The following is a 23,345-nucleotide window of genomic DNA, read 5'->3' on the forward strand; positions in this document are numbered from 1 at the left end:
GCAGGCCAGCGCCATTTTCAAAACCAGCAGCATCATTTATAAAGCTGTCATGACAAGAATCCCTGCTTATCTTGTAGAAAAGGCAGTCAGGACATCATTAAACTGCAGACTAAGAAGTGTAAAACATTTTTTTTTAAAAGGCAATAGGCCTTTTCTATGGAAACATCCTCGTATCCATCAGAACAGCCCCAATATGTGTCCAATTTAGGAAAAGTGGAAGATTCACCTCTAGAGAACACTACATTGCAAACCATTAACCATCCTCAACCCAGCTCCATCTCCTCTTACTCGTTGACTTTAGGCTTGACTCTGACCATGTACAGCGTTCTGTTGCCTTTAGGCTGTTTGTGCTGTAGAAATATCATATACATACATACATTACATACATACATAGCTATGAGATACCATATACATTATTATAAGAGTACAATACCTCCATTGATAAAGAAATACTGAGCTTGTCCTCAGACATTACTGCAGCACAAACACAAAGAAAAATGCTGATGGAAATACAAAGCATGCTAGATAGCAACAGCACTCTGTCACAGATCATCTGAAGTATCCTTACACCTTTCACAGACTGGTAGTCACACACTACTGACAGCTCTCACATACCTCTGACATGACTGAGCACACTTTCAGACTCTTCTCACCCACGGTGGGAGCACTGTGGAGCAGATGACTTCTGTATCTCACCCCAAAAGGCTCGCCTGGTCACCTGAAGGAAGGAAAGACAACCAGAGGGACCCTCCAAGAGTGATGAGATAAAAAAGTGCTGGTTTGGCAGGTTTAGGAATCCTCTACGCTTCTTTTTGGCCACATCTGATCTCTGCTGGAAAGGGAGGTTGAAGGTGTTTCAAGGATCCAAGCAACCTAGCGTGGGTGACAACAGAGGAGAGGTTAGGACAACCACTGCATTCCCAGAACCTGCTAGTACCCTGACCTACTCTGACCACTGGATGTCTGGCACCTAGTTTCTACTAAGCTGTCTCAATGGATTGGGTGTTGTGGGCATGTAAGTGACAATTTTAGGGTAAGCTTGAGTTAACTTACCTCTTCCATAGCTCCTCATTTACCTGTGGCTTAATCTCCTTGATGGATGGAAACTGAATGCCCTAAAAGTCCTAAAAACTTTTGAGGAGTTTTGCTTACAGCGGGGCTTGGAGGTTAATGTATTGAAGACAAAACTAATGGCCTTTAGCGCACATAGGGCCTACAAGGGGGCATCCAAATGAATGATAGGCCGCTAGAATATGTCAAAGAGTTCACCTATTTAGGGGTTAACATTCAGGATAACCTGAAATGGGATCATCAGATTCAGATTGACTTGGCATCCCTTAAACATAGGCAATTGTAGGGGGCGCTACATATGGAACATCACACCTCACACACTAAGCCTATCAACCCGGCACTTGAAATCTATAATATGAAAGTTATCAGCTCAGCCCTCTATGGTTCTGAACTTTGGGGGTGTGAGAGCCTAACCTTAAAAAAATAGGTTCCTGAGGAAAATCACTATTGGCGATTGCTCCATTTGTTGTCGCTAGAGAGCCGTAGAGAGCAACGAGCAGCGAGAGCAGCAAAGTGTGGCGAGCAAGAAAGTAGAGCCGCAGAGAAGCCGCGGCTTAAGCTTAAGCCGATAAACTGAAAGGCTGAAAGCCACAGCTGGAGCCGGAGCCGTGCCGCACCACGAAAGGGTGCCATACGTGCCAGGGCTCGAACCAGGCCCCCGACCCGAGCCGGTGGGAGCAGGGTGTGCCAAGAGCTGTGAGCCGAGAGCAAGAACCGTACCGTTCCCATAACGGTTCTCTTCTGGCATTCAGCGCGGCAGCGGCGGTTACCGGCTGCCATTGTCAGCGACGGAGAGGTGAGCGGCGAACTGCGAGCAGCAACAGAGTCAAGCGCAGGTGAAGGCGGGCGGGCAGAGGAGAGAGGAGTGAGTGTAGTTCCGTGGTCCCGCCTCGCCGCCAGCCTAGCACTAGCCTAGTACGACCTCGCTTTTGGGGGTAGAGTGGACGCCAGAGGTCGCTACAGTCCAGAGATTTGGAGAGTCAGTAAGTGGTACGCGGAACGCGGCGAGGTGGGTGGCGTCAGGAGCAAGATACAGCCTGTGTTTGGGAATCAGGATTCAGGAGTCAGGAGCCGTGGCCCCCGGCGGTAGCGGCACCAGGCGACTGGAGAAAAGTAGCAGAGAGCTGAGCTGAGCGGTGGATGGTGACCAGAGTGATCGGTGGACTGGCAGCTGTGGTACCCGTGGCCAGGGTGAGCCCGACAGCTGGGAAAATGTTAAAAGCAAGGGCAAAGGTAAGAGGGTGTCAGCCCCACCTAGCCTCACCCCACCCAGTATAGCCCGGCATTCCTTGATACTCGGTACCCTGCACGCTCCAACGTTGTCCAACACTGACAAATCACTGCCTAAGCCACTTAAGCCACTGAGGCAGCCTCTTACCAGGGGGAAAAAAAGAAAAAGAAAAAGGGGATGAGGTCTGGGAGAACACGAAAAAATCCACCCAACAATGTAAAGAAAAATGTTAAGACTAAATCCCCTATTCTCCCCGCAGAGGTGAGTGAGGCTACAGCTTTAATCCCTCCCATATATTCAATTTTCAGAAACATGAACCCTACCGGCAAATTCACATTCATGAAAGACCCCATGACAGCTATATATACAATGTCGGCAACACCAAATGAATCGCAAAAACCAATGTCTAGAGGGTGGCAAAATGTTACAATGCCTGAAAAGCAAATTCCTTTGGGATCCATCTCTAACTGCATCACAGAGAGCCAGCGTCAGCATGAAGTAGGGCATGACATTAACGAAAACCTGGAATCTATAATCACATTACACAGCGCATTGGGGTGCATATTGGAAACCTCTATCAAAACTCTCAATATGCAGTCAGATAAACTCGATATACAAATAAATCTTATGAGCACAATGGCGGAATATATATCTAATATAAACAAAAAGTTAGATATCATGGCCAGCACTTCTAATATTATTAAAGAACAGATTTGACCCTGGGTAGCATCTCAGACATGTACCTGCCATCCAATATTGGAAAAATTAATGGATTTGCCAACGATACTTAAAGACATACTATTGGAATGCAAGCATGCCAACCAGTGCAACAATAGTACACCAATTGGATGCGATCTTATCTCTCCTGACCTTTGCAAGAGCACACAAAAGAACGATCTAGCTAAAGCAAGAAAGAGCAATGCAGACCAAGCCGAAGCACGGGTACAGCCAATAGCAGCGGAAAAAAAAACAAAAAAAAAACTGATAACCCTATTTGAGGATGTAACGGAGGAACCCAAAATAATAGGTGTAACTCCCCTCATGACACAAAACAACGATTCCAAATTATTAGAAATAGAGCGTTCTAATCAGGATGGGGGACAAAATCAAAATAACCCGAAAGGTCTAACCAAGCGGCAGAAAAAACGGGCAAGAAAAAACAGAAACCAGCAATCAAATTGTCCACCTACAAATAAGCAGACGCTGGTTAATTTTCCTATCTTTAATCAGGCAAAAATAAAAGTAAAACATGAACCTAATATCAAAGAGGGGAAACATCAGTCACCAATCAGGAACGAAAAAGAATGCATAATCTGGAAAAATCCAGAAGAGGAGCAAAAACCACTAATCAAAAGCTGTAAGAACATGGCCCAAATGACAACATCAAAAAAATCTATGCATACAGAGGAGGTCGTCCTAGTTAAAACCCCAGGAGCCGGGAACTCCAGTAATATTGATCATTGGAGTTCGACGACCGCCGCAAGTGGCGCTGACTGGAGCACAGACCGAGGGTCCAGCAATAATGTACAATTAAATAAAACTACAGAGAGCTTGCAGTGTGAGCTGCAAAAAACTGAGTTTATCTCTCGTCAAAAAGGGTGTTCTTCTCATGAGGAAAAAAAGTACCCCATAAATGGGATCGAACAATGTAACAAGCACGATCCAAGTATTCATGGACCCCATTGGATTGATGTTAAAGGTGCGGACAAAAATCAAAAAGCGCCCCCATTTCTAGTTTCCATTCCAAGTGCTAATCCAACTGCAAGGAAAAGAAACCACAAGAACGACAGACAAGTAAGAACTAAGGCGGGAAGAAATATTCATGATCAAATACAATTAACGATATTTACAGACAATAATTCTACGCAACAAAACACAGAAATAATAAACGTGGAAAGGACAGGACCCTGCTCCGAGATTGCCGCAGCAGTTAGTCGGCTTCACCCAGAGCAGGTCGGCCCAAAACGAACAGGCCGGGAAGTAAAGACCATGGCCAGCATGTCATTCACGCAAACTCAAAACGATGCATATAATTAGGCTGTCCTGTTTTCAGTTTCTATTTTTGGTAAATTCTGCTGAGGTTTTTTCAGTGTTTTCAATATCTTAAAAAACCTTTGTTATCAGTGGTTACACATTTTCACGCCACTAAAAACAACAGAAAAAGTGTTTTTCCGGTGTTTATGGAACGTTTTGCTTTTATCATTGTTTGCTTTCTGCACTGAAAGAACATGGTATATAGACAGTGTACGTATAGTGTATATGAGGTCCAAAGAGATTTTTGCAAATTATTCTTATTGTAGTACACCATACAATACTTCTTCAGTGAGTCTTTGGTCATGTGCGCTTGCGCTTTCCTTCCCATGTAAACTTCTGTGAAAAGGCCCTCTCAGCATTCCTAGCCCCTTGGATTGAGAACCGTCAGCAAAGGGGCACAGTTGGGATGACTCTTTCTTTGATGCCACATAAAGCACAAAATGATAAATATTTGCGTTTTAGTTCCTGGGCATAAGAAAACAGTGCACCAGAATGGACTAAAAAGTCAATAGCATCCCTCATTAACTCTGAAGATTGTAAAGATGCTTTCAGCATACCATCTAACAATTGGCAAGGATCTCCTACAGGGAATCACTTCAGCTCGGGTATCAATTTTGACAGGTCATCACACAAATTTTTTATATACATAGCTGAATCACTACAAATACAAACAATATGACTCCAATCATTGTTGAACTTGGAAAGAACCTTTTTTGCAGAGCATAACAAGTGACACTGCGTTCCATGTTTTCCAAAAGTCTGGTGTCATGTTTTCACCACTATCTCAGATGCTTGGTGATATATATACTTGTCACTATACCTTGCATTTAATGTTCAAAGCCTGAGGTGTTGGCAATTCACCTACTATCAATACTGACCCACTACAAACTATGGTCTGATGTATTAAGGGTTTTTACCCATTCTCTGTGGGCAAATGTGATGACACATATTAGGAAAGATATTTATGAAACTAGCCATTTTACCTATCAGTAAAAGAATATAATGCAGCCAAAATATCAAATGTGAGTTTGATATGTCCTGATTCTCTACCGTTTATAAAATAATTAAACTAATCCTAAAACGTGAAACTAAACCCTGCATCTTTAGACCAAAGGCCATAAAACTGAAAAAAGTAAAAGGAAGAAGAAACAATATTTTAGTGGCATGCCTAAAGAACAAAACTCAAGCAGAATAATGTTAGCCAGTCTTTCTTACTGCTAGCTTGTATAACAAAGTTACATTTTATTGACCCCTTCAGTAAGAACAAAATGACTCTTTCACTTTCTTTTTCCTTTCTTTGAATGGCATTTAGTTTGTGGTTGTGCATGTGTTTTTTCAGTGTTTATATGTTTTCACCGGTGAGGGCTATTTTTCTTTCAGTGGGGTTTTATCAGTTATTATAGGTTTAAACCTAAACCCCCACAGCCTACATATAATCAAATAGCAAAATGTCTGCATGCTAATGCAAAGGACCATGAAAATTACAAGTCAACGAAACCCTTATCAAATGAAAAAACACAGACTATCAGTGACCAAGCTACGGAGATGCAAACAGTAACAACAGGAAAGATACTTTTTATCCCCAATTATGAGGCCCAAGGCTCACAAGACTTTTTAAATCAAGGGAATATTCTCCAACTGACATCTGCAATCCCAAGCCTAAGCCACCTAACATCTGCTGATTTATTATCAATTGAATTTATCACTTTAGAGGAAAAGGTGGCCAAGGAAGGCACGCTCGCAATCTGGAGGAACGTAGGAATAGCTAAAAGTATACTCACTGAAACAGTTAAATTTGAAGAGTGGGGAATTACTCTGAAAGAAGAAAAAAAAAGGGCTATCCGTCGCCCTTATTAAGAAGGTGCGGGAAAAGAGATGATTACAAATGTCGAACCACACAGTCAGTACTTCAAGGTGCTAGGGGGGCTGAATCTCTCAATAACAATTACCTGAGACAGATACTGGGTAGTAATGGTAATTGAACCCACTGCCAGGCGGGCGTGACCAAAGGAAACCTAATAAAATTGCTCTCCTGTAATATCGCATTAGCAAAAAACTTCTTACACAATAGTAGAAAGACAGCTACCTGGGATTTATACGACATCATAGCACTGCAGGAAACGTGGTCAATGGAGCCAATTGACGTGCCAGGCAGACTATACTTTCATAAAAGTGTGACGCGTCCTCAGTGCTATGGGCGCGCAAGGGGGGGACTCTCGGTATACATATCCACTGCACTGAACATCAACGCCCCGCAAATGGCCATATCGGCACCAGATATGCAAATCATTAAATTGGAAAGCGTAATAAAAGGCAAAACGAGAACTGCCATCCTAATTAACATATATGCCCACCCGAAAAAATCTGCTAAAAAAGAACTCTTTCAACGTGTTGTTAATGTGGTAACCAACACCCGCCTTGATCAACCAAGTTGGGAGATCATTGTTACGGGCGACTTCAACACTAACCTCTTGCACCATCCGGAAGAAGAGGATAACATCTCTGTAGCAAGCGAACTGTGGGAGGTTGAACATCAAGAGATTCCATCGGTTAAAAAGACAAAGTGGGTAGGCAATTGATGTGGGACTTTGAACGTCTTGGACTACGTGTAATAAATGGAAGAGCCAACCATGACACACCCCCCGCTACCACCTATATAGGCCCCAATGCAAGCTCGATCCTGGATTACACTTTAGTAACACTACCCCTGTTGAGTCTATTTAAAAAATGTCAAATAATTTGCTCATTAGACAGTGACCACTCAATGCAACACATTGAGATAAACCTGGCCTCTTCTAGGTACATAAAGGCACCAGCAATAGCAGGCTTAACTTCAACAATTAACCTGAAGCGGTTAAGGTGGACTAGTATCACACTACCCCAAATAGCGCAGGACGCTAAGAAGCTATTTAAAACATCAATTGAAGAGAAGGACCTGTGCTCAGAAACTTGGTCTGACTTTCTGGAAAAACTACAGAGGACCAGTATCAACATTAAAAGGAAGACCTCTCCTAAGACCGATTCCAAATTCACAAAAACTATACTCTCTATGAAGAAACATCTGAAGAAGCTCACAAGACGAGCACAAGGTCGAAGGATAAACCCAAGTATCTGGCAAGAAGTTCGTACAACAAGGAAATTATACAAGAAAATGGTTTGGATGGAAAAAAGGAACCGTGTCAACGACTTCTGGACTAAATTGTTGCATAACATAAAAAAAGCAGACTCCAGGGCTTTTTGGATGCAAGTCAATTCAATGAACAGAATAGCACAACCTATAAGTATGACATGCATCACTGAAAATGGTTGGGCCCAACATGTTGTTGACACCTTTTCGATTAAATCATCGGCACACCAGACCTCAACCGCAATAACTGCATGTGAAACATCTAGTATAACAGACCAGGAAAACATAGCTGATTTTAGCACCAACAACACGATCAACCAACAGGAAGGCATGGGTCAATCAATGTGGACAGATGACGACTGTCGAATACTACAGATAATTAAGAAAAGCAAGCAAGATAGTGCGCCAGGGCCGAATGGCATCTCGCAGGCAATCTATAAAGAGGACCCCAAGTTCTGGGCCTGCAAATTCAATCTTCTGTTTCGGTCAATAAGCAACTCAGGCCGAGTCACGGAAAGCTGGAGGGGTGCTATTATTAATCCCATCTATAAAGGTGGAGACGGCAAGATCCCAAACAACTATCGCTTAATAGCCCTGATTGATGCAGAAGCAAAATACTACGCATCCCTGGTGCTAGCTGATCTAGCACATTGGTCGGACATAAATAACCAAATCCCGTTAAATCAGACAGGATTTCGAAGCGGAACAGGCACAATGGCAAATGCAATGGCACTGTGCTTGATTGCTGAAAAAAGTTTACAAAACCATCAGGAACTTTACACTTGTTTCATTGACTTTAAGCGGCCTTCGACCGTGTCAGCAGGATACTACTATGGGCCAAACTGAAGCAGCAGGGCCTGCCAGACTCAATCTTAATGCCGATCATCGACCTGTACACTAACACCTGGATGCAGGTAAAGATCGACACTGGACAGCGGTTAACCCGGAAGATCAGCACCTTTGATGGACTAAAGCAAGGCTGTGTGTTGGCCCCCCATCTCTTTAATTTATTTATGGCCGACTTGACAGTAAGCCTTGACCAGACTAATGCACATCCACCGCGGCTAGGTAATCTTCGTGTAACACATCTATCCTATGCCGACGATGTGGTCCTACTAAGCCAGACGAGAATAGGCTTGCAACGTCTACTACAGGAATTGACCCGATATACTAAACAGAACTTGCTAGAAATAAACAGCACGAAAAGAAAAACTATGGTTATAACTCGACGCCACAAAGCATCGCCAACTTTTACAATAGACAATGTTAAATTGGAAGTGGTGGAAAGTTATAAGTATCTCGGGATACAATTGGACAAGCACCTTAATTTCTCTACGCATTTTAATAGCATGGAAAAGGGCACCAGCCTATTGCATACTTTTAGCAGCCTAGCGACAAAACTTAAAGGCCCTCTGGTCTCCCCCCTGCTAACAGTAATGAAAGCTAAGTTACTCCCAACAATAGCTTATGGGAGAGTATTACATCATGGCAAGAGTGCACAACTCCTGGACAAAGTACAAATGAAAATCTACAAACGTGTATTTGCGCTACCAAGCAATGCATCACCCGCACAAGTAAGACTCGAACTTGGTTTGCAATCCCAGGTGCTGATGAAAATGTATGAGACTATAAAATTTTGGTACGATGTCTGGATGAACCAGGAAATAGCGGTCTACCGTGCTATGTGGGAAACAATACACAAGAGTCCCAACTCCCACTATGCCAAGTACCTTAAACTGTCTTTAGAATCGACTGAGTTGGCTGCACTCTGGGAAACCAAGCTTCCAGTACAATCTTTCAAACAGTTGGTAAAGAAGCCCGCCAACAGGCATTCGTTGTTCAACGATAAGTTAACTTTTTGTCAACGGAGCTATGCCTGGATGACAATTCAATCTTATAAAAAACCTGTACCGGCAGCCTACCTTGACCTTGCATTTTCGCCATTCATCAAACGTAAATATATCAATTTAAGGTTGGGTAGCTTCCCAACAAGTGCTGATCTACCAAAGTGGAAGCCCCAAGAATGTGAGGATTGTGATCTATGTGGCGCAAGAAGACAAGACTTCAAAAGCAAGTATGATGGGACCCCCTCAAAGTTAAATACCGCCAGGGAAAGGAGGGGAATGAAGAAACATAGCAAGGAAAACAGTTTTCCCTCAATGGCCACAATATTTTAATACAAACATGTATCCAATTTTTAATATAATATTGGTGACTGATACACAATAGTCTTATTCATATTCTTCAAAAAGTGTAAGGTTTTATTTCCAATTTATCATATCTTTTTATTTTAATCTTTTTTCATAGCTATTCAAAGTTGGAAAAATTTCTTTTTCATAAAAAACATTTTATCAGTATTAAATTCATAAGCACTTTTATAGTTCATACAAAAAGGAAGAAAACACAATGAAGTAAACACAATACATGGCTATATACAAAACAATCAATTCACACAAATAATTATGCCCCTGGTAGCTAACAGTCTGTCACAGCATTCACACACACTCATACCCTCACTACATGTATGCCCACAATATCTTAAAAAAGGAAACTGAATCCAAATTGGCAGAAGCATCCTGCCAATCTGCAGGTCTCAAGTCACAGTATGAGACCCCGCACTTGGTCGAAGCGCGTTTCGGCGGCGCAAGGCCACCTTCCTCAGGACCTCTTCCAGATAACCAACCCCATATATCCAGGGGACGTTAAAAACAACAGATAGTTAATCTTGCCCATTAGGGAGGGTTTCAACAGTTAGGTCATGTATAGTCCTAGATATCCTGAATCAGAAGGATTCCAATGTGGCTTCCCCCCAAAAAGAAAGGTTTTATTTTCACTGGTATAGTATTTAGTGAAGGATCGTATCAAGTATCCTCGCCGGTTCAGATCGTGGTATTCCCCTCAGCTTTTTATTTAGTAATTCAAAGGCATCATTCTCTCCTGTCAAAACTTCTGTCTCTTTCCGGTCGGTTATAAGGCAGTGCCTTCCAATGTATGCGAGTTTCTCAATTCCACGGTGATAGCGGGCCGGCGTGTCCTCCAGCTACATAACACGATTTAAGTTTGTATTGAAATATTGTGGCCATTGAGGGAAAACTGTTCTCCTTGCAGAAGACAAGACTTCATCCATCTGATTTGTATTTGCCCGGCTCTGATTCTGGAACGTCGGAGTTGGTTAAAAGCCAAGTTTAAGGAATATGGAACACGCACCTGCCGGTCTGCGATTGTACAAATCTTATGCTCAGTAGATCCACAATTTATTTGCAGAGCAGTTAAATTTATTGCCAATTTTGAGAAAAAGCGAAGTTCACTGGCAAAGACTTGAATCAACAACATGTTTACTTTTAAACTTGAAGGACATTCTTATTTTAATAACTTTTAATCTCCACACAGCGGTGTTTTCTGCTTTTTAACACATTGTCGTATCTATATTTTGTAATGGTTTTTATTAACTATACAAAAAAGCTAATCAATACACTAGGCTACCACAAAGTACCCCAATGTGTCCGTTATTATACGATCTTGGGAGAAAACCCAGTGCAGCTATAGCTAAACTCCGACCCCTCCTGTGCTGGCAGAGACTTTGGACTACGCCTGAACTTGCAGGATATGCGACAGGATTTCGAGATATAATAAGGGCTGATATTTCGCACTGCATAAAATGGTTATGGGCGGTTAGAGACATTTTATCTAGCATGGGTATGATTTCACTATGGATCGATCCAATAAACTCTAATTTCCCCACAAAGAAGATTCTGAAGAATAAATATTGGGAATGGATCCAGAATAACACATCTAGAACTAGTGAGCCATCTTCCCTAACTTGCCTTTTTCTGGAACATAAAGTTATCCCGAAGCTGGAGCTATACTGGGACAAAATCAGAAAACCGCTTGACCGGAAAATGTATTTCCAGTTTAGGTAGGCACACTGCCATTAAGAGCATTCACTGCTAGATAGAACAAACCTAATATTGATGTGTGCCTGGTATGTAAGTCTAGCAATGAATCTTTGGCTCAATTCCTCTTTGTTTGTGCTGGATATGTTGTGCCACGTCGTGTTTGGCTGCTGCCAATTTGTAAGCTTTTGGGTACAAGAAGGGCTAGCGAAGCTGAAAGAATCCTGCGGACTGACACATCAGCAATGATTGTCATAGCCATGGCAAAATACTTAGGGTGGTCATGGACAATAAGGTCTAACTCTACGCCTAGGCGAGGATAAATGATGGAGTGATTAACTCCTGCCAATAGATTCTCCGTAGTATATATTAGATTGATTACCTATGTATAGGCCATGATAAATAAGTGAGAAATTGATTAACTATATCCAATTGAGTTAACATAGTAGAAGTTAGATCGAATCAAGTATTAAATTTGCTAAAAAATGCGGTGCAAATTGTAAATACCCTAAATGTTTTATATTATGGTTTTTTGTAATGAGATTTTATTAATTCTTAAGACAAGTGTACATATTCTATTTTAAATGTTTCCTTTGCATGCCCTTCCATCCAGTTTATATGATATACTATTGCAGATGTTTTATTTAACTAATTTTTATCTGTATTTTTGTAAATGTTTTTATGACTTAATCTGTTGAATAAAGTTGTTGGAACGGAACTGAAACTGAACCTTACTCCACTAGTGCCTGGATCTGAAACCTGGTTATGCCCACTAAGGACTGAGAGGGAAATGGTACTCGTTCTGGTTAGTGTCGACGACAAAGCTTGTCTTTGAAGTACACGTTCCAAATGCACCCCCTTCCAGCTCGTGATAAAACTCTCACAACCCGGGCTAATGAATATCTCAAGAAAAGCCCTGTGTTCTCAGACTTAGTTAATAAAGTTGCATATAGGTAGCACACTGGACTCGGGAATAAGAGGCAATGATGCCGTGTACTGGTAATACCCCGTCCACTGTGCTTGTACACTTGTTCAGAGTGTCTCGGATAACAGCATCCTACTAAGCTGATGCACTCTCAATAGGGTGCTGTCTTTTGTCCCCAGAACCTCACGACTCACCAAGGATGTACACTAATAATTTACATCCTCCATCACATGGAAACAGAAGCTAAAACACAGGCCCTGCAGACTCTGCTGTGCAGGAAGCCCCCACCCTTCAGGAAGCAATAGATCATCCCAAGGCCTAAGAATATCTTAGAGACGTGGGAGTCTCAGGGGACCCTGCATTCTGCTGGGGGCTGGGGGAATCATTTTGCGACAGCACGGAAACACTCATCTCCTGAAGGTAGTGTTGGGGGGTGGGGGGACACGGTCGTGTTGCACCTCACTTCCGGTCTCTGGGTCTTCATTGGTTCGTGCTGTGGCTGGTAGGGTCAGGTGTGGCATTTATACTGGTGATCCACAAAATGGCTGCCAGATTTGGGAGTGTTGTGAAAGGTGCTGCGGGACTCACAGCTGCCACAGGAGGATCCTGAAACACCGCAAGGGGAGCTGCCCTCCTGCGATGTTGTGTAGGAACTGCTGTCAGGCCTTCTAGGGCTTCCCGCTGTCTGACCATCCTGGTGGGTGGGTGTTGGTTGGTCACCATCGCAGAGAGTGGAGTAGGCACATGCTGAGAAGCACAGGGTGTTAGGATGCAAGGAGTAGCCCTAATCAAGTTACCCAATGATGTGGGTTATGAGCTTTCCCTGGAGGGCGGGTGGGTCAGACAGACCGGGGCTGACCATCTAACTACATCTTCTCCTGGTGGGGTCGTTTATGTATCCACTCAATTTACAATAAACCTTCTCCTAATCTACTGGCATTGTCTGCATATTTCTACATGCCAATTTACATAAACACACGCTAGTTCTTGATAGCAACACTGTCCTTGACAAGTCTCGGATTACAGACCGCACTCGATCGCTGTTCAGAGTAGTGTTCTCGCACTCAGGAATATATGATTTTACAACGCTTACCTGTACCACGCATGGCTTTACCACGCGAATTTTACTTCGCATGTGTCTTTACCACGCAGCAATTGACAACGCAGGATTCTACTCCACAAATTTTACGTTAACTAACCTCTTACGTCCCTTCTAAATTTACATAATGATACTGATAGGCTACTAAAAATTATTTCAAAACTGCCTAACAAAGCAAAATATCGATGTTTATTACATACCAATACTACAGACTACCTTTTTCTAAAAACATTTTTAATTTACAATGCGCTTTAATTATATTTTTTTATGTATAAACATTGGATCCTTATCTCACCTCTCCACTGCCCTTCACGGAAACGAGCGTCAAAACACGTTTTGAAAAATAGAGATAGGACTACTATAATGACATATACGTCACGTCGCTGGGGAGGCTCTTTTCTTGATCGTCAGAGGCACTTAATATCTTTTTTTTCCTCAGTTTTCTTCTTTTTTTTCAATCCGCTCGTTATTTTTTGGGGGGGAAACCCGCCCCAGCCCCCCCAAGTCCCCTCAGCCCCCCTTTTGTTTATAGTTCCTTTTTCTTAATTATGAACGAGCAGGACGAGAGAACGAAGACTGGAAGGAAAGAACGTTGCGTGGTGAAGACGGTCGTGGAATACACCCGCGTTGAAAAGACGTTTGCGTGGTAAGTGAATCGTAGTAAACGTCATGCGTGGTAAAGACTTCGTAGTAAATGATGTTTCCCCGCACTCAGACTTGCTATAGCACAATAATGGAAGAACTGTCACAATCCCCAGAGACTGGCAGTCACACACTACAGGCAGCACTCTCAAACCGCTCACAGACTAGCCCTCTCACGCCCCTCACAGATTACCGCGAGACACTCGACAGCACTCTAACACTCCTCACAAAGTAGCAGCACAGCATTAAAGCCATCTTCAATGAATTGTGAATTTGTGTATTTAGTATTTTGGATGGGAGTGTGAGTGAATGCAAGAATGAGTCCGGTGGATGAATAGATGCACACGTTATGAGTGACTAAGATTATGGATCATTAGTGATAAAGTACATAGATGGACGGATGAATGTCTTGATGGGTGGAAGCTAAAAGTGAAAGCCAAATCTAATGATTTTGCCAATGCTTCTTTTGCATTGGTTTCCCATTTAGGAACGCAGTCACTTCCATTAATGAAGGTGCAAACACTGCCAGTTAAGCTGTTGGCACGACCATGTCTCATAGTACGTGCCAAACACTGGCATCCCGTTTAAAGACTCTCCCAGCTCATGCTGCAGGCTGACACCACAGATTCAGACACTCAAGACAAAAGCAAGCGACACTTTCAATCGGCCCAGACTCGTGTTTTTAGCTAACAGCACTTTCCCTTCATGGGCTTATAGTTTTGGTTTGACCATCCATCCCGCCCCAGCCCGCAAAGCGCGGTTCAATAAGGAGCTAAAACGGGAAAAAGGTGTCACAGAGGACATGGAGTAAGCAGGCATTCCCGGCCTGTACGCAGACTCAACTTGCTCTGCTGCAGCCTCCCACTTGTTGATGTAGGCACTAGCAGTACACAGTACAGAACCTAACACTCCCAGGTGTAGGCCCATACAGTACAGGCTCAAACATTCTTACGGCCCCCCAGCATAGCTGCCAATCGTCCCAGGTAAGCTCTGGATATTATCAGCTCTGCTGCTGACAGGCCTGCTTTACAGGCGGACAATTCAGTTCAGCTGCGCACGATCCCAGCGCGCAAGGGCCTTGTAAATCTGCCCCTCTGTGCTCTGCTGCGTCAGGCCTGAAACATTCAAAGTTCACTGTAAACACTCCCTTATCAACAAATGACACTCACACGCAAGCGTTGTGCAGGTGCAGCAGCCAGTGAAAGTGGGCGGTTCTGTAAGGAAGGAGGAACAGACCTTCCCACTTAACATACTGTTCTGAGACTGAGAGACGAAATTAACTTAACCGTGTGCAGCTCAGGTTGAACATGGCTGCGTCTAGCCAGCTCCGGAGCCTGAAGGAGGAGGCCACGTGCTCCATATGTCTGGAATATTTCACAGACCCGGTGTCTGTGGAGTGTGGACACACCTTCTGTCTGTCCTGTATTACTCAGTACTGGGAGGGGCTGCAGACAGACTTCCCCTGCCCTCAGTGCAGAGATCTCGCTCAGAACAAAACCCTTCGGCCCAACAGGCACCTGGCGAACATGGTGGAAACCCTTAAACAATTTCAGATACCGACTGCGACCACCCAGGAGGCGAATCTGTGCCGAGAACACGAAGAGAAACTGAAACTGTTCTGTGAAGATGACCAGGAGCCCGTCTGTGTAGTCTGCAGCATGTCACGTGATCACACGGCTCACAAGATGCTTCCAATTGGAGAGGCTGCCCAGGAGTACAAGGTATGTGTGCAGGTCATCTGAATCGGGGATGGCAGGGGAGCAGAAGGGCTCACACTACTACCAAGTACAGTCTGTTATGATTCGATTCAGACGTGCTAGGCTAATTTAAAAATAAATATATATCTATATATATATAATATATATATTTTTTGTATTATGAATTTTTACAGAGTGCATACAAATGAAATGCACAGACAAACTCTGCTTGATATAGTACTATCCTAATATTGCCCTATACCAGTAGTCTTCAAATGGTGGGTTGGCTCAGCTTTTGGGTAATTCTTTTACTATGCCCACAGAGTTGGACTGGGACAGAAAAAAGGCCCGTCCGTCAAAATTAAAGTGGCTCTCGTTAGCTAATCAGAAAACAGAAAGTGGCCCAGATTTGCAAATTCTGGTTGTTTTCAACTTGAAACCCTGTATAGCTGTTTTACAAGGTATTGGCGGCTACTAACATATGTGCTTGTTGCAGGCAATGTTTGTGGTAATATCTGGGAAATCAAAAGTAAAAACCAGCCCCCAGACCCTAAAACAGGCCCACAAACACCCCAAAATAGAGTGGCCACACACTGACTTGGCAGACTAGCTCATGTGACACTGCCTGATTGCAAAAAGAACAATTGATGGAGAGAATGCAGAACAATGTCATACATTCACTCCAGTACAGAGATCTGGGCCTAAATCCATTGTTTTTTTGCTCATAATGCCATTCCAGTTTGGACCCAGCCATATGCAAATCAGTCTTGACCCTGCGCCTAATGAGAACAGTCCAGCCCAAACTGCCAGGCCAGGTCCTCCCTGGACTGGAAACAAGCATTCTAGGACCGGTTTCGGGCTTTCAGCCCTCATCAGCCAGGATAGCTTGACTCCAGTGAGATGGAAAGCACGAGACTCACGTCTGAGCCTACCCGTCCCACTCGGGGTAACAAATGCAAAAAGAACAATTGACACTGCCTGATTGCCCTATAGGTCAGGCCGTCTCTTGATGCCCCATACTCTGCGTTCTCAAGTAAATATTTGGTTTGATATGCTTTCCACTGAAAGTTTAGTGTGATACATATAAAAGCACTACTGTAAATCGCAGATTCTCCTAGCTAGTTGGTTAAGGAGTGTCCTGATTTTGTTAAAGGCAAGGATGCAAGTATTAAGCAGTCTTTTTTCTCAGTGGTTATTTTACGCAGAATTTTAAAGCACTACATTTCCCATAGTCCTGCACCCCAGGTAGGAAATGACAGAGGAAACAATCAACCTGTGTTCATAAATGTGGGCAGTCCTTATGTAACTTCCTGTTTTCTTGATGCACAAGTAAAGTGTATAGCCAGACACAATAGTGCAACCAACTTAGCGGACAGTGACTTAAGATAATCATTGTCATTCCAGGATTCAGTTCAGTGTAAATGTAGGTTAACATCCAAAATGGTGGAGCATCTAGGCTTGGGCGATTCATGCACCTTATTCCGTTCAATAATCCGCACACCAGCAGATACTCTTCTTCCTTCCTTGATTAAGTGGGTGTTGAAAATATAGTATGGACTCAGTGGCTTGATTTAATAATACTGGGTGAAGAGTATGAATTCCTGAATCTGTAATGTCTTATTTTAGACCCAGATGAGAATGGGTCATTACCATTGCGTCGACCAACGTGGTTTCAGCTGCTAAGTGTTTGATACAAGGGGCATAGATTTGCATTGTCAGTGAATCTGTCTGACTCTAGCAGAGAGCTGCTTCTGCTGAACTTTTCATATCTGGGATCTCAAACATTCATCGGAATGTCCCAAAAAGGTAGAGAAATTACTCAAAGTTGGGCCGGTTGAGGTTACCATTGATGTTTTCCAAGAAAAGGCAACTCATTAGATGATCAGTCTTTATTCTACAGGACAAAATAAAAGTGGACCATCAAAGAACATAGGAATTTGTTTTAATTTATTTGCATCCCCATCAAAACATAAAGCCCCCACAGGAATATAATTCAGAGGATCCCGTAGCACCCAGTGCTTGCCGCAGGATATTGTTCTCATTAAGCAGGGTGTCAATTCTGGCATTTTGTTGAATCTTCCCATCTCTAGTAGGTGCTATTCACATTACAATATCTTAAGAGCTGGTTGTAGTGGGTCTTTCCAGGGCTGATTGGTCCTTGATTTGAAGCTTGGGTGGTCTCCTGCGGAAGCTGCTTCACTAGCTTGTGAATTTGCCCTCTAAAGAAATATGCCAATGGAGTTAGAAATATGTGGCAGAAAACAACCTCCTGAGGGAACTGCCTCAAATAATCACACACTAGAAGATAGAGGACTCCACTCTATTAAGTCTGAATGGATAAGGCAAAATGAACATGGAATAAGAAAAGAAACAGTAGATGGAAGGTGAAAAATTAGAAGAAAAATACTGGTAGGCAAGAATGTAAAATTTCATAGCTTTAGAAAAGAAAAGTTACAATTCTATTAAGGACTCTGAGACGAGGGGGGCTTGGCCGGCTGCAAAATGGCAGCACTCTAAGTGGGCTCTGTCGGCCAAGCAATCAATCAATCAATCAATCAATCAATTTGTAGAGCGCGCTGCTCACCCGCTAGGGTCTCAAGGTGCTGGGAGGGGGGTGCTGCTACTGCTCGAAGAGCCAGGTCTTGAGTTGCTTCCTGAAGGAGAGATGGTCCTGGGTCAGCCGTAGGTGGGTGGGGAGGGAGTTCCCTGTCTTGGCCGCTAGGTAGGAGAAGGATCTTCCCCCGGTGGTGGTTCTGCGAATCCGTGGGACAGTGGCGAGGGCGAGGCTGGTGATCGGAGCTGGCGGGTGGGTGTGTAGATCGTGAGGCGGTTGTTGAGGTATTTGGGGCCCATGTCGTGGAGGGCTTTGTGTGCGTGGGTGAGGAGCCTGAACGTGATCTTCTTGCTGACGGGAGCCAGTGCAGGTCTCTTATGTGGGCGGAGATGTGGCTGTGGCGGGGGATGTCCAGGATGAGTCGTGCAGAGGCGTTCTGTATGCGCTGGAGTCTTTTCTGTAGTTTGGCTGTGGTTCCTGCATAGAGGGCGTTCCCGTAGTCCAGTCGGCTGGTGACGAGGGCCTGGGTAACCGTTTTTCTGGTTTCGGTGGGGATCCACCAGAAGATTTTTCAGAGCATGCGCAGGGTGTTGAAGCAGGATCATGAGACGGCGTTGACTTGCTTGGTCATCGTAAGGGAGGAGTCCAGGATGAAGCCCAGGTTGCGTGCGTGGTCCGTGGGCTTGGGGGCGGTGCCCAGAGCAGGGGGCCACCAGAAGTCGTCCCAGGCGGAGGTGGGTGGTCCGAAGATGAGGACTTCCGTCTTGTCCGAGTTCAGCTTCAGACGGCTGAGCTTCATCCATTCCGCAACGTCTTTCATTCCTTCCTGGAGGCTGGCTCTGGCGGTGGCGGGGTCGTTGGTGAGGGAGATGATCAGCTGGGAGTCATCAGCATAGGAGATGATGTTGAGGTTGTGTTGGCATGCGATGGCTGCGAGGGGGCTCATGTAGACGTTGAAGAGGGTGGGGCTGAGCGAGGAGCCTTGAGGAACGCCGCAGATGATCTTGGTGGCTGCTGAGTGGAAGGGAGGAAGGCGGACTCGCTGGGATCTGGGGCTTTTCCCTGGATACCGGCGTGGTGGAGGCGTGTAGTTAGGGTGCGGTGGCAGACAGTGTCGAAGGTGGCCGAGAGGTCGAGGAGGATGAGGGCAGCCGTTTCCCCGTTGTCGAGCATGGACCTGATGTCGTCGGTAGCTGCGATGAGGGAGGTCTCGGTGTGTGGTTTGCTCGGAAACCTGACTGTGATGGGTCGAGGGAGTCGTTTGTCTCAAGGAAGGCGGTTAGTTGTTTGTTGACGATCTTCTCGATGACTTTGGCGGGGAACGAGAGGAGCGAGATGGGGCGGAAGTTCTTAAGGTCAGTGGGGTCCGCGGTGGGTTCTTCAGGAGGGCGCTGATCTCCGCATGTTTCCAGCTTTCTACGAAGGTGGCGGATGCGAAGGAGGAGTTAATGATGTTCCGGAGGTGGGGTGCGATGATGGAGTCGGCTTTGTTGTAGATGTGGTGTGGACAGGGGTTGGCTGGGGAGCCAGAGTGGATGGCGTTCATCACATGGGTGGTGTCTTCAGTGCTGACGGGGGTCCAGGTGCGGAGGGTGGTGGTAGGGGGTGTTGGTTCGCTGGATGGGAGCGTGGTGTGGGCGCCGAAGCTGTTGTGTATGTCGGCGATCTTGCGGTGGAAGAATGAGGCGAGGGCGTGATGTCATTGTTGCTGGCTCTTGGGTTGGAGAGTTTTTTAACGATGCTGAAGAGTTCCTTGCTGTTGTGGGTGTTGTTATCCAGCCGTTCCTTGAATGCCATCTTTTTGGTGGTGCGGATCAGCTGGTGGGGTTTGCGGGTGGCGTTCTTGAGGGCTGTCATGTTTTCTGCTGATTGGTTGTTGCGCCAGGCTTTCTCGAGGGTACGGCAGGATTTCTTGGAGATTTTGAGGTCGTTGGTGAACCACGAGGCTTTGTTGCTGCCTGGTCTGCTGGGGGCATTTATCATTGGTTCAAGGGCATCGGCGCAGTTGGTGAGCCACTGTGTGAGGTTGCGGGCTGCTTCGTTGGAGTCTGTTGTGTTGCTGGGGGAGTTCTGGCTCAGGGAGGTGGTGAGCTGGTCGGTGGTGATCTTGCCCCAGCATCTTCGGGGGGCCTGATGCGGGTGGTGGTGGGTCATGGTTTTCCTGAAGCTGAAGTGGGCGCAGTTGTTGTCTGTCCAGTGTAGTCTGGTTGTGTGGCTGAAGGAGATGTGGTTGCTGGAGAAGAAAACTGGGTCAAGTGTGTGGCCGGCATAGTGGGTGGGGTGTCCACCAGTTGCTTGAGTCCGAGGTTGGCGAGGTTGCCCAGTAGGGTGGTGGTTTTGTTGTCATTGTTGTTTTCCAGGTGGAAGTTGAGGTCCCCTAGGAGGATGTAGTTTCAGGAGGTGAGGGCAAGCGGGCTGATGAAGTCTGTAATGGCTTCGCTGAATTGTGTGCGTGGTCCCGGGGGTCTGTAGATGAGGGTGCCTCTGAGGGTGGTCTTGTGGTCGGTGTGTATCTGGAAGTGAAGGTGCTCGGCGGCAGTGAGGGTGTCGTCGGAGTTGGTCGTGATGCGGATGGTGTTTTTGTGGACGATGGCGATGCCTCCTCCGGTTTGGTTGGTGCGATACCTCCGAGTGATCTTGTAGCCATCAGGAATAGCTATGGCGATGTCGGGGGCTGAGGAGGTGTTCATCCAGGTTTCTGTGTGGAAGGCGACGTCCGGTGCTGTTGTGTCAATGAGGTTCCAGAGGTCGACGGCGTCTTTGTGGACGGAGCGGGTGTTGAGGAGGATGCACTTGAGGTGGTTGTTGTTGATGCTTGGTCTGGCGGGTGCGGGGGAGGTGCGGAGGCAGGTGAATTTGCAGGCTTGGCAGGTGAAGGGTCCGTGGGTGCATTTCCGGGTTGCTCATAGATCCGTCCGGTGGGCTGTCCTCGACTGGGGCCAGTGTTTCTGGCGCTGGGCGCGGTCCAGGCGCGGACGGGCGCAGACGGGCTTGCCAGCGGCGCGCCACCGGCGCGTCCGCTGCGCGGCCTCTATAAGCGGGAGAGAGGGAGGGAGGAGCAGCTTGGAGGCGGGAGCGGGACGGCCAATGGGAAGCAGGGGGCGGGGCCACGGGGAGCGCGAGCGGCGGGAAGCAGGTGATACAGAAGGCAAGAGGGGGCTGGGGGGAGAGCGCACAGTGGAGAAGGCAAAAAACACACTGAGGAGTCACAAAAACGAATTAGCAGTGCAGGCAGGCAGAGAAGGGGCACATAGGGGCACACAAGGAGCGAAAAACGAAGGGAAAAAATGAATCACAAACGAAATAACAGTGAGCAACCAAGGGCACACAAGGAGCAACGAGGCAGTCAGGAGAAGCAGCGGCGCACAGGGGGTCTGCGCGGTGGCTGAGGGAGCGACCTGCCTGAACACAGGGTCAAAGATCGCTCCCTTGCACAACCATCCGCCACTATCCTGCAGTAATCGCCATTCCTGCTGCACAGCTACGCCTGCCGCCTGGTTCGCGGAGCACCTAACTATCCCAGTCCTGAGTTCCTGGGTGCTTCCTCGGCGGAGATCCTGGTGCAGTGGCTGGAGCTGGGCCTGTTCGCTGTGCAGCCGCCTGAGCATTCTCCTGGGCTGCAGCTGCTTGAGGGCTGTGGTGCGCTGGAGCTTCGGGTGATGTTCTGACTCGTGTGACGCAGTAGGTCACGCCACTGCTAGGGGGGTTTCCTGGTGGGGCTGCGGGCTGCCGTCTGCGCGGCCTGTCTCGGGGCGCCGCAGCCTGGTGGTGGGCTGGCCTTCCTCCCAGTTGCGGCCAGGTTCTCGGCCACGGCCCTGCGTGGTCGCGGCGCTGCTGGGGCTCAGCCCTGTGGTTGAAGTGCCGCCCTTGCTACCCCCGCTGGTGCCTCCCCTCCGACGGGCGCTTGCTGCCGCTTTCAGCGAGCCCCTTTTGCTCTGTGCGGGGGGACGGCATGTCCCTGCGCACCTCGGCGGATCCGGCTCCTCCTGCTCTGGGTCCCGCTGCTTCCCGGCTGCTGCTCCCGGCCCAGGCTGCGCCGTGGGGTGCGGTGGTGGGACTGCGGCCTTGCACCACCCTAGGCCCACATCACTCACGGGATTGGCTCGGCGACGTCCATTGCTGCCTCGTTGGTCTGCTGCGGGGGCTTGCGGGCCCCCCCCTTTCGGTGAAGCACCTCAGGGCCGAACATCCTGCTGCCAATCCTGTACAGCCGTTGGTCCTGGTGGTTGCTGTCTGGGCTCCTCTGCATTTCGCCTTTTCTCGGCCCTCTCTGATACCTTGAGAACGGACATTTGGAGTGCAAGCAGGCCTGTAGGGCCCCTGGCTGCGGCTGTTTTGGGTGGGCCGTAGCCCCTTTCCTCCTGACCCGGACTGGGGGCGTGGCACCCTGCATGTCTCTGCTGCCCTTCTATCAGATGCCTCCTGCTTTGGGTCGCCGCTCTCTGCAGTTTGGATTGAACCTCTTGGGGAAGTTGGGCCTGCGCTGCTCCGGCCCTCACCACCCGCCACTCCGGCTTGGAGGCCCCCATACTGTGGCGTGCTCCGGTCTTCACCTTCTCCTCTTTTGCTGGTGGTGGCCCGGGCACGGTAAGCTCTTCTAGCCTCATCCGAGCACTACTTTCCTACTTCTGTGCCCTGCGTGTTGCTGGGGGCGACGGCTCTGGTTTGCTCTCCCTGCTGACCTCTCTCCCTCTGGCCGCTGTTGGCTTGTTGATTTTCCTACCTCCGCTATTTTATCTTCTCTCTGTGCCTCCTGTGGCCCTGGAGTGCGGTTTTCCGCTATGGGGAAGTCCGACCCAAAGCAGCCTAAGATCGCCTTTGAACTCCGTAAATCCTCTCGCCAGGACGGCGCTAGCTCTGAGGGTGTCGAGTCGGCCGGGTCGATGGACCCCCCCTCCAAGTCGGGATGACGATCTCAAGGCGATAATGCTCGAAGTCAAGTCAACCGTCACCGGCATCGCCTCCCAGCTGGATAAGCTGTCTGCTCGCCTTGAATCGGTTAAGGCCCGAGTGGACTCCCACGACAACAGACTCCTTCATGTTGAGACCAGGGTTTCTGACGCGGAGGACGC

General features: G+C 46.9%; 1 protein-coding gene across 1 annotated transcript in view; it reads left to right on the forward strand.

Annotated features, from left to right (window-relative positions):
• The first annotated feature begins 15,276 nt into the window (after window positions 1-15,276).
• The window catches only part of LOC144753937 (E3 ubiquitin-protein ligase TRIM39-like), a 251,227-nt gene continuing 243,158 nt past the window's right edge, over window positions 15,277-23,345 (forward strand). Inside the window, exon 1 of the mRNA XM_078641466.1 lies at window positions 15,277-15,743. Within this exon, the coding sequence (XP_078497592.1) occupies window positions 15,330-15,743 (414 nt within the window). The 5' untranslated portion in view covers window positions 15,277-15,329. The remainder of the gene's footprint in view (window positions 15,744-23,345) is intronic.

Source organism: Lissotriton helveticus, chromosome 5_1 (assembly GCF_964261635.1).
Source record: "Lissotriton helveticus chromosome 5_1, aLisHel1.1, whole genome shotgun sequence".
Taxonomy (NCBI): domain Eukaryota; kingdom Metazoa; phylum Chordata; class Amphibia; order Caudata; family Salamandridae; genus Lissotriton; species Lissotriton helveticus.